This window comes from Camellia sinensis, chromosome 11, assembly GCF_055761805.1.
Source record: "Camellia sinensis isolate YWXY chromosome 11, ASM5576180v1, whole genome shotgun sequence".
In the NCBI taxonomy this organism is placed as follows: Eukaryota; Viridiplantae; Streptophyta; class Magnoliopsida; order Ericales; family Theaceae; genus Camellia; species Camellia sinensis.
The window spans coordinates 115,086,175-115,098,760 of NC_138971.1; the positions used below are offsets into that span (position 1 = coordinate 115,086,175).

The 12,586-nt window shown below is 28.3% G+C and overlaps 1 protein-coding gene across 1 annotated transcript; it reads right to left on the reverse strand.

Moving 5' to 3' along the window:
- Positions 1–7,960: 7,960 nt before the first annotated feature.
- On the reverse strand, positions 7,961–9,032 carry LOC114292075 (ethylene-responsive transcription factor ERF003). The gene is made up of 2 exons (XM_028235982.2): positions 8,822–9,032; positions 7,961–8,723 (listed from the first exon to the last, which is right to left on the reverse strand). The coding sequence occupies exons 1-2, from the start codon at positions 8,902–8,904 to the stop codon at positions 8,213–8,215; spliced, it is 594 nt and encodes a 197-aa protein (XP_028091783.2). The 5' UTR covers positions 8,905–9,032; the 3' UTR covers positions 7,961–8,212.
- Between the last annotated feature and the right edge of the window lie 3,554 nt (positions 9,033–12,586).

Here is a 12,586-nt window from a genome sequence, read left to right on the forward strand (position 1 = left end):
ATGTTCTGCTATGATACTATTTGCACTCGTCTTTCCCTTTTTATTGATGTATTATTGTTGTATCTGTAAGCATATGATTCATCAATAAAATGTTTTTTTGCTGATTAAAAAAAATGAAATAAAATGTGTGCTCCGATTGTCTACTAACTTAGTTTTGTAAAGCATAAACATTGGGAGTTCTTATCAACGTCATCTCAATTGTTTGCTAGTCTTCATAAAGCATCTTTGAGGAGAGGCTATCATATGCATATGGTATATCATTCATAACTTTTCTTGCCACGAAGTGTAATAACAAAAGTCACAAAGTGTTAGAGTTTTGTTATTCGTAGCTTTAAGGTGAACATTATAAATTCATTAATTATAAAATTACCACAGTAATATAACACATATCATAAATATTCATAATTTTTTAGTTCAAAAATCATACTTTATTATAATATGTACTTTTTAAGAGTATGAGTTGTAGATTTTTCTTTACTGTCTCACTATTAGATAAAAATATATCCCATAAGAGGTAAAATGGAGTGAAATAAAACTACAAAATAAAAAATAGCATCAAAAAATAAAAATAAATAAAGGTTACAGCATCTCTAGACTCCAATCACCGCGTAATCAACAAAATCGTGAAAAAGAATGGGTCAATTTATTACTTTTGGAATTCACTCAGTTACTATCTACTAGCTGGTAATTTGATTCATTGGATTGATAGAAATGTCTGTCTACTGAAAATTTTTATGCCTATAAGGCTACATGGATGAAAAGGCTAAATTCTTACCATTTTACCAGTTAAAAGTTATGTATATTATTTGAAGGAAAATATCACTTCAGTAGAATTTGAAAAAATAATTTTCATATTAGTGAAAAGTTTTACAATATTAAAATATAAATTTATTAATTTTTTCATCAAATTGAGATTATTTTTGAAGTTACCAATGAAATACAGAATGTGTAGTCATACAGTAACTTAGAATCATCAATAGATGGTCTAGAGTCAATCATAGCATTTCCAAGAAACTCTTTAAATAAGGGATTTAGCTTCTCTAAAATTGTCATCTCAATTTGAAAGAGTGTTTGGACTTGGTAGGCTTATTTACGGACTGATTTTGATAATCCAAACCATTAGTATCAACATATTTTAATCACTTCAATGAGCTAGCTATTACAATAGCTATATTAACAAAATTATTGAAGAGTAGCTACATTTGAAGAGCTTCCCAAAAGTCTTTAAACATTTTGTATGCATGGATAGGTAAATAAAAAGGAATTTTTTACCATAACTCCTTTCTAGAGCCTGTTTTCTTGAAAATGACAAGCTATGATTTTTTGACTCATAAACTACTCCAAAATAAAGAAATCATGTAAGAATGATACAAATTTTTAGATTTATATTTTATATGATAAATTTACCCATTCAAATACACACTTTTTATCTTTCTCATCTTTCTTTCCATTATTTTGTCATCTCTCTCTCAACTCTTTCTTCTTTCTCTATCTCTTTCTAAGAGCTCTCTCCACCACCACCACCACCACCACCATCACCATCTCCCCTACCACGACTACCATCATTTCCATTACCTCCACCGTCTCCACCAACACCGTCTCAACCACCGGCGCCGCCCGTCACCACCACCACCGCCGCCGCCGCCACCACCACCATTCAATGCCACTGTACCACAAACAACTACCATCGTCATCCTTAGCCTCCAAGACATCAGATCTAAGATTGACGACCTCGGATTTGAGATCTATCACCTAAGATCTATATTCTCTCTCTCTCTCTCTTTCTCTTTGTCTCCTCGTCATATTCTGTTTTTCAAATAGTAAAATTTTACTCTGGTTTGAACTAGATCTAAGGCAATATATATGTGCTCTCTCCATCTCTCTATTTCTCTATTTTTTTCTCTTTCTCTTTCTATATGTATATATTTTTATTTCAGTGCATTTTTTTGTTGTTGTCAATATCAATTTGAATATTGGTTTTGAGATCTCAAACAAAAATGTTATTTTAGTACGTTCAATAGTGAAATAGTAAAATTTTACTGTTAACTTAATTAATTCAATGTTCTGACTGATTTCTCATTTAATAACTATATGAATAATGGTAATAATTATAGTAAGTGTGGTGGTTAGTGATAACAATAGAAAAAATTCACTATTTATATGTTTAAAGTAAATAGTAAAATTTTACTATCCAAATTAATAGAGTAAAATTTTACTATCTAATAGAGTAAAATTTTACTGTCACCGGAGAATCTTGCTGGAAAATTTCCGCAAATCGACAATGATCACCGGAAAATTGTCGCTGGTTGGGATGATCAACAGTGGCCGGTGGTGGTTGGTGATGGCAGACAATGGTCAGTGGTGGTTGTGCTAATTTAAGAAAATGATAGAAGTTTAGAGTATTATTGTCATATTTTTTTAATATTTTAAACTTTGTCCTTAATGAATTAAATGTTTTTATCTTGTCCTTTGGCAATAAAGTTTGAAATTGAGGGACTTATTACCAAAAACCCCAAATAAAAACTAACGTTGAAGTACCTAGATAAAAAGAAATGCTATTGTCCCAGATTTATGAACCATGAAAACTGTCCAATAAGAATATGGTATAGATGAAGAGTTGTGTTGTGGGTCACACCTAAAATTATTCTCATCCACACATTTTGAATTTAGGTAAATTCTGGATTTGTTTTTTCTGGATTTGTAGTGTTACTCAAAAAGATTTAAGTAAAATAAATATCTTTTTTATATTTTAGCTAGTAAAAAATAAAGAATGTGATTGAAATTGCTTAATAAGACCCCCATAAAACAGAACACAAGTTAAATTTGAACTGCACATTTTCATTTTGAATAAAATTCTGTAACTGTTTTATGAGTTCCGAATGTTATCATGTTATTTTACTCATTTATATGTATTTCTTTCATATAATCTTTGCCAAAAACATTATTTGGCTATGTTAGCTAAAAACATTTTGATTTCTTTTCAACTTATTTAGCTGAAAAAAAAAAAAAAACCCTAGAAGAGAATCCATCTTATTTGGCAAATACTAAAAAACTACAGTTTTTTTTTCAAAATTGTCTGTCTTTAATGTAGCTTTTTTCAATTTTTATTAAGATTTTGTACTTTTGGGGTATTTCCAGTCTAAAATGATTTAAAAAGTAAAAATATTTTGAAAAAAAAAATTCGAAAAATATTTGCTAAAGACAAACAAAATTTCAAACCCCGTCTAAACTTTCCCTATAAAAAAGAAAACAACTCGTGATCAACTTTTTAGCAACAACTTTATCTTAAAAAATAAATAATAAAAAAACAAATAAACTCATAAAATATATCTATCTATACTATATATTAAGAAAAATGAGGTTTCTAATGAGAAGAGCCTTATGAAGCTCAAAACCTTCAAACTATTTTTCTACAATTTTTATTTTTTAAATAATTAAAAAATCTTCTATTGGCTAATGTTTGTTGAATCATTAAAAAAAATCTTATTATACCTTGATTAACACATTTCAAAAGGATAGTTAATTAATCCATTTAAAAATTCAAAAAGGAAATTAACTAATAAATTTTAAAATTAAAATTTTTGTACCACTAAAATATAGGAATCAATTCACATCTTCCATAAAAAAAAATCTCTTGATGTTTAATTTTTTAAATAATTAAAAAATATTTTATTGACTTGCTTTTATTGAGACATTTTAAAAAAATCTTATTATGCCTTGGTTTACACATTTCAAAAGAAAAGTTAATTAATCTATTTAAAAATTTAAAAAAGAAAACTTAACTAATCAATTTTACAATTTAAATTTTTGTACCACTGAAATATGCAAATCAATTCACATTTTCCATAGATTTTTTCTGTTGATGTTTAATTTTTTAAGTAATTAAAAATTTTATTTTTTATTGATTAATAAAAAGAACCGTAAATTTTAAGATTTTATATATATGCATATATTTATATATATTAATGATATCAAGTTATTAAAATATGATGAATTATAGGTTTAAACCAATAATTGTTAAAAAAAAAAAAATCGACTCAAACTAGATTTTTTAGGCTCATTTTTAATATTTCGAATATTAGAACCTTCAAATTAGCTCATACCGGTCACAAACTGAAAAAGATAATTTTTAATAATTAGATGAAGGTAACTTTGAAATAAATATTGAGTCGAGTAAATTCTAGGTCACTTCTAATGTTTATTCTAACACCATAAGTTAATGCTAATTCATTTTTACGTAAGAGTTATAACATAAGAAAATTTACAATTTTGAGTAGATAAAATTTTAGACTTCGCAAAATAAAAAAAATTAGTACTTAACAAATATAATTTATTACTATCATATGGTAAATTAAAATTGCGAAACTTATAAAACGAAATGTATTTATATTTTATCGTAAATATAATTTTTTAATTTATTCTTTAATTTTTACTAATTAAATTAGGACATGCAGTTTTTTATTAAGAATTTAGAACACACAATTAATGATATTTAAATAAAAATCTTCTCCTATGTGTAACTCTAATAAAAATGAATAAAATTTAATTGATTATAAATCATTTTTTCTATATAATTTCAATAAATTTTATATTATTATTTTAATTTAAAAATTAATTTTTAATTATTTATTTATATCCTTACATAACACGGATAATATGCTAATCAAACTAACCCAGACGCACATAAACACCTAATACTCCTTTTGTTTATGCAAATTGTCAACACATCAAATTCTGTAACAATCTTTCCTTTGATGTTTCTGTGACCCAATCTATTACATAAAAAAATATGTTTAATTTATACTTTTCACCATCAAACCTTTTACTCTAATTTCATTGTGGTCTATCATCATTTAATCTCACTAATTAAGTTTTTAAATTTCAACTGCTATTTCAATATAATTCTCTCATAACTTATTATTAAAAATTTAGACAGAAAGTGTTTTCATGAAGCCATATGAGCGCATTTTAGGAGCATTACTGGGAAAAAAATTATATAAAAAGCCTACACTTTTTATCGTATTATTTTCATTCGACTTCCACTTTCATCGCCTTCACTCAAATTTCAAATGGTGGGGTGACGGGAAGATCACATTGAAACAAAAGTTGAAGTTTGAGGAAGATAAAATAATAAAGTGAAATTGGGGTGAAAAATTAAGGGTAAAATGTGTAATTTACCCAAAAGATAAATTGACAAATTTCAACTAAATTGAACATCCCAATATAAAATATAAAAATAAAAAACCAGCAGATGAGTTTTAGAAATCCAATAAAATCCGTATGAAAACAGTCCAACACAAATACTCTTGAAACACATAGTTATTAGTGCTATAATTGAACATAACAAAAATAAAAATGAAAAAGCTCATCAACTTGCCATACCTATCAGCTGTATAAAACTTCTAAATTGGCTCCAAAAAACATTCTAAAATGGTTAAAGAGCAAAGGGTGAGATTGATGTTACCCAATAGGAGTTATAGGCACTAAAACAATCATACTATATATAGCTTGATCCACTGTGCACCTTTTACTATATCTATCAAGTCCTTTTTTTTTCTGTTTAAAATTGCATGTAGCATTAAATACAAGATGAACATATATTTTTCTCTTCTACCTAAAAAACATGAGAGAGAGAGAGAGAGAGAGAGAGAGAGAGATGGGCCTCTAAAATCATTAAAAGAGCTTGCACTCAATCACATTCAGTGTTGCTTTTTTTTGTAACAGCTGCAATCCCAGAGCAAAACACTTTCAAAAACACACCAATTCAAAAAAGGTTTTTCTTTTTCCTCATACCACTAACCAACCATAAGAAAATTTACCACCTTTTGTTCTCTCTTTCTGGATTGTAAAGAGATTAGAGTGTTTGCAATCCCACAATGCATTTCATGGAAATGAAAAATGTTACTTTTTTGTGCACCATCTACTGATTTTATTTTGTTTTCAAGCATTTTGTGAACTGTTTTGTTTCATTTCCATCTAACATTGTTTAATGTCTTCATAGTTTGTGTCTGAACTCCAATTAGAAGTCTTAAAGCCCCTTTTGCTAAAACTTGTTGGCATTTTTTTTTTTAATCAAGTTGAATTTTGAAAATGTTGGTTGTTTGTTGTTGTCCTTTGACATTTGTTGTTTGGTAAAAATTTTCAAAATTTTAGCTTATTTGTATTTTTTAGCTCTTTGGGTTAATATTTCAAAAATTATTTTTAAATGGGTTTTCATTTGTTTTTATTGATTTTTGTTTTTATATATGTTAGTCAAATTTTATTACTTTTTAGATATACCTAATCTAGATGCATCTAAAAAAATTTAAAATAAATAAATAAATTGACAAAAACCAAACCAAAACCCAAATATACATTTTTATTTGGGTTTTTGTTTGTTTTTGGTAAATGTTTTTAATATTTTCTCCAAATTGTTTTATTTTTTAAATGTACTAATCTTAATATATCTAAAAAGTTTTTTTAATTTTTTTTTAAAATATAATAAAATTTACTAATGACAAACAAAAATCCGTTTAAAAACAGGTTTTAAAAAATAAACCAAAGTTTAGGATGCTTTTTTTTAACTAGCATATTTTAAGGTGCCATTAAATTTTAACAAACAGGGTCTTAGTTCTTATCTGGAGAGACCTTGAAACCTTTTCAGACCGGCAAGTAACAGAATGCTGCTAAAATACCATTAATCAACACAAAAATAAAATAATAATAATAATAAGTACTTAAATACTATTTACTCGGTTTGATTTTCATTTTCAGAATTCACTTTTTAAAAATTCTATTTCTTCATTTTTCGTATTTTTTGTTTTTACTAATTTTTTTAATATTATAAATAATTTTTAAAAATTTTAGACACATCTAAAATAAATACACATAAAAAGTATAATATTTGTGAAAAAATCTTTAAAAAAATTTACTAAATACTAAAAATATAAACAAAATATGAAAATTCAATACATTTCTTATATTTTTATATATTTATTAATTTTTTAAAAATATTTACTAAAAATAAAAATATATAAAAAATAAAAAATTAACTTTTAAAAATTAAATTTAAAAAATTAAAATCAAACACTGATTCTTCTTTTCGTACTTCATTTGTCTTGATTTGTCAAATTAAAAAAAAAAAAAGGTGCCCCTCTGTCCGCCTATCTGACAATGTTGAGAAACTGTGTGGAAACTTCTCTCTGCCAAAATGCAGGGTTTAATTTAGTAGCAGAGATGTTTGACTTCGAAAATTAATAAAGTAACCACCAAATTGTGCCTTGGTGAGCTATAATTGGTTGCCATATAAATTAAAACATTAATCAAGGAACAATGAACTATAGTAATTGCCTCTATATTTTATTCTCCTTTGATTTGTCGTTTTTATGAAATTTGTGCCCAATAATTGGATCAATAGTGCGGAGATATTGATCTCGGATAATTTATTATAAATTAAAAATTGATCATTGAAAAGTAAAATTTAAAATCATTAATTATTTTAGTTTTTAGAAATTAATTTTTTTTTTAATGAATTATAAATAAAAATTACATCAAATTGTATAACACCTAAAATAAAAAAAAGTTATAAGCATATCACATAAACTGCTCGCTACACTATATATTCCCAAATTCTTCAATTCCTTAACAAAACACTCGCACTCATTGAATTATGTTTCAAGATTTGTCTTTTCCAAATATTTATATTTTTACACAATTTAGTAACTGTAAATATTTTAAGACATTGGACAAAGAATCTTGATTAGGGAGAGAGAGAAATGGTTATATTTAAAAGATTATATTTTGGGACGATTTAGAAAGTTAACTTTTAATTTTTAATTTATTTTTCATAATATTACCTCTTACATTTTTTACACACAAAAAAAATTAAAAAAATAAAAAAACTAACTTTTAACCAACATCCCATACCATCCCTTTGAATACAAAACATTAGTCTCAAATCTTAATAAATGACAAAGGACCAGGACAGAAGTCACATAATGGCATCATATTAATCATGACATAGTAGTACACTATACAAACAGCATCCTCATATGGGCCACTGAGAACGGAAAATTCTAGAAAGAGGATCAAATACACTTGGGAAGAGGTTCTAACAAGGTTGAGAAAAATGGGTTAAATTAGCATAATGATAGGGATTAGCATAGAAGAACTAATCTAGAGAGAGAGAGAGAGAGAGAGGAGGGTGATTGAGATGCTTTGGACTTCGTCTACATTACATAGTAGTAGCCTGAGATGGGACAACAGGGCAGAGCTCAATAATGGACCCATAATCAAGCAACTCCTCAATCATTTGCTCAATGTGATCATCTTCAAGAGCCTTGACCTGTTGTTGTGTACCCTCCATTTGTTCTTTCTTCACAACCCAACTCTCCTCCTTCTGTGGCGGCGCCACCGCCACCACCGGTTTCATCTCCGGCAACCACCCAACCATTTCATTCCCATTGCGAATAATGCAATTGGTGTCAACAACATTTGGAATTGGAATTCTTTGTGACACTTGCATTGATTGCTGAGTCAATTGAAGTGAAGCCATGTAACATTTGTGCAATTTGGCTGTCAAAGTAGCCGAGAGAAGTTTCGACGACGACGACTGCGACGACAAATTCGGATTGTAAGGGAAGTTGGTTCGGGCCCTGGGCCCACACATTAGCCTTGCGGCCTCGTCGTAGGCTCGAGCCGCATCCTCTGCCGTTTCGAATGTTCCTAGCCAAATTCTAGTCTTTCTGCACAAAAAAAGAAACGTTTCTTTAGTTACCAAAGAAAATGAAGATAAATAATAAAAAAAACTGATCGAGAAAAGTTCGTGGTTAGGTCAGCTTACAGTAACGGGTGGCGAATTTCGGAGACCCAAGAACCCCAATGCCTTTGTCGGACTCCGCGGTATCGCTGTTGTGGTCTGGCCATGGTTGGTGCTCAATTGAAACGTTTCTTGTGGCAAGGTGTTTGTGAAAATGTCTGAATGAGAGAGATGGGTAGTGAATTTTGGGAGGGAGAGGAGGGAGGGATTGGGGGGTTTTTGTAGTTGGGATTGAAGTCCTTTTTTTCTTGGCTTACTGGCAACCAATTTAAGCCAATGGGACCCACAAGACTTTGTTTGGGGCTCTATTACTTACCAGTTGGCTTGTTTGCAAGTGACATATGATTATTGAATAAATTGGTGAAAACAAAAAAAATTCAAAAGTGGCCAAATTTAACTCACATGAGCATAATAACACCCTTTATTCCACAAAGAAAAAAAAAATTAATTAAATAAAAAAATCTCAATCTTGTGGGGTTTTATTCTATTGCCTAGTTCAAGAAAATCTAGGCTCGTAGTCTCATAGATTCTTTATGTGATTGATCATGACTCAATCAAAAGGTCTTAGAAAAAAAGTAGCTTAGTTATAGGAAAAAATAAATTGATTTCATGGTTGAAATTGTAAATTTAAATGTCACCTTGGATTGTCCTTAGTTATTTGTTATATATTGGAGAGTTTTATGATGTGGTCAAGAAGGATGATTAGCCAAGATAGTTATGTATATTATATATATAATAATAGTTTAAAATACTTGTGGGGTCTTTAGATTCCAATATCTTAATGTAATTTTTTCATTATCGATATTATTTGTTATACAGGGCTCTTTTTATGCACTCTTAACTATAATTAATTTTTAAATCTGATTAAGTGCATGCATATGTACAATCAGCGATAAAACCATAAAGAGATTATAGGGCCCTCACTATTTGAACATTGCAAATTGGGATATTAATACATTATATATCTTTTTATAACATACATAGCATAGTCCCTTAATCATTTATTTGATTTGCTCTTGCATGTAGATTTTTAATACTACATAACACAAAACATTTTTGTACAAGTAGGACACAATTGCTTAGATTATTTTTTATAGTATTTCATATGAATGAGATTCTTGTAGGATTGTGATTATGTCATTAAATAAAATGAACAATTGAATATCCAATAATACTATACTTACCCTATTCATACCATTTTTAGTTACCATCTCCTATGACAGATTTACTACTATTAATGTAATGTGTTTCATATAGTCGTATTAAAATCAAACAGTTGTAAATGTGTCATATGAAATGCTCAACTAAAAGTGATATAACAAAGATATCAAATATAGCGTTACTGTTGGATTGTATCATACAATTATGAGAGATAAGTTATATAGAATGAACTGGTATTATGTTTGATTAGAATTGAAATGCCAAAAACATATGTTGTTAATTAGGAGAACTATTCAATGTTTCGATGAAAAAACAATTCTAATGTTGTGTTTGCAAATCCTCTTTTTAAAACTTACATTTTGACACTCTTGTTTCATATAAGCAAAGTTTATTATGCTTAGGCCACGTTTGGAAACCCTCCATTTTAGTCAAAAAGTCAAAAAATTACTCCCTCCGTCCTAAAATATTGGTCCCTTTTGGGGAATCCAACTTTTTTTGGTAGTACACTTATTGCATTTGGAAAAAGTTGATTTTTCAAAATTACCCTTTAGATAGTACATTTTTTGGGAATATCAATATCAAATTGTACTTTTTAAATTGTTTATTAATTTAAAAGAAGGGCAAAATAGGAAATTTACATTATTTTTGTACTTGATTTATAAAGAGGGACTAATATTTTAGGACAATGAAAAATGGAATAAGGACTAATATTTTGGGACGGAGGGAGTATTAAATTAGTCAAAAAGTCAACAACTCATACCAAAAAGTCAAAGATTCTCTTTTCTCTCTACTTTTTGCACATCTTTTCGTAAAAAGCTAAAAAGTCATCTCAAACACACTAATTTTTTTTAGCTCATATTTTAGCCAAATAACCAAAAAGTTACTAAATTAGCATATTCCCAAACGAGGCCGTAGTTTCACTGTGTAATACTGTACATTTCACACCCATTAGTGACCACCACCCTATAAGTCTGGTTATGTACCTGTGTATAATATATTAATTCATGCAGTCATATCATTTGTGTAAAGTTGAAATATTCATAATAATATTTACTTTATTTTAGTAGAAGAAATTTGTTTCTTAAAATAACTATTCTCATCCTACGAATTCATTGCTAGTATAACAACATGATCTGAAGATAAAAAAAGGTATTTAAATGAATCCAAAGGGCATAAAAATGATTTAGTCAATCTTAGGCTGGGACACATCAATTAAAGATCATAGACCACAATAATTATGCACACAGTGCAAATTATTTAATCGAATCTCATGATTTGGCATGTCAATCGAATGCTTATTGATCATCAACAAAAAAAAATAATTATTATTATAAAATAAAATGGTTAATGTAGCAATGATGCATTATGGTGGTACAAGTTTGTAATTATTACCATAAAACTTTCATTTTCATGCTATTTGAATATGATGATCTCATGGCAAATTGGCAATGTAGTAAGAGCGGATTTTTTTTTTTGGGTGAGTCGGGGGTGTGAAGGGATTTTTTATGGCAAGTCTCACCGATAGAGTTTTTGTTAGTGATTTTTTTTACGGGCATTTGAGAAAGTTTAAAATATTAATACATTTTTATGGCACGCACGTTATAATAATTTATACTTGTTAACAAATGTCTTCGTCAACAAAATCTACAGCATGTTATGTCCTATGAATTTTTAGTTTATCCAAGAGAATGTTGATTTTGTTCTTTAGTAAGTTAAGTCTTGTTTTAAAAAAAATCATGAAGAACAATTTGCTCCATTTTAGAGAGAGCCTTAGGTGAATCTCACGTACATTGATGGAGTTCTTGAGCTATCAGGGTTTTTTTTTTTTTTTTTTTAACCTTTAAAATGTTAAAATTTTCATTGTATGTATCTATTTTAGACAGAAATGTATATTTATATACACACACACATATGTATATGTATATATATATATATATATATTAAACTACTCATTTAGATATTAGCTATGAAATTAAGTTTAAAAAAATGAGAAAATTTACAATTTCTGAATCAAATTCCTTAATTTTAAGAAACTATGAAATTTTACAAATTTTTTTTGAGAATGGTGAAATTTCGGAGTCACTGTGTAGAGTCTATGAAATTTCAAAATTTATGTATGGAAATTGTAATTTTTATGATTTAAAAAACTATGAAATTTCTCAGTTTCTATGTTTGAGAAACTGCAGAATTTCAAAAAACTCTACAAAGAAACTGTGAAATTTTGTGTAATTGAGAAATTTCTTAGAATTTTATGTAACTAACAAATTTCTTATTAGGAGATTAAAGAGAAACAATACCAAGATGACTATCTGAAATAGATCATTGATGAACAGGAATCTAAACCAGGACCGGACTTCAAATTTGAAAACAATGTGTTGAAGTTTTAAGGAAGGTTGTGTGTACCGAATGATTCCGAACTGAAATGACGAATTTTGCAAGAAGGCCACAACTCAAAACTTTCCATCCATCCATCCATCCAGGAAATACAAAAATGTATCAAGACTTGAAATTGAATTTCTGGTGGCCGGGAATGATGAAGGAAATTGCCAAGTTTGTATCGAAATGTCTACATTGCCAACAAGTCAAAGCCGAACATCAACGACCCGCAGGCTTACTTCAGCCCTTACC

Bases quoted from the DNA above. Each gene is read 5' to 3' on its own strand.
- LOC114292075 (XM_028235982.2), bottom strand. From the start codon at position 8,904: ATGGCCAGACCACAACAGCGATACCGCGGAGTCCGACAAAGGCATTGG. The intron at 8,724-8,821 runs GTAAGCTGACCT...TTTTTTGTGCAG, and splicing joins GAAATTCGCCACCCGTTACT to AAAGACTAGAATTTGGCTAG.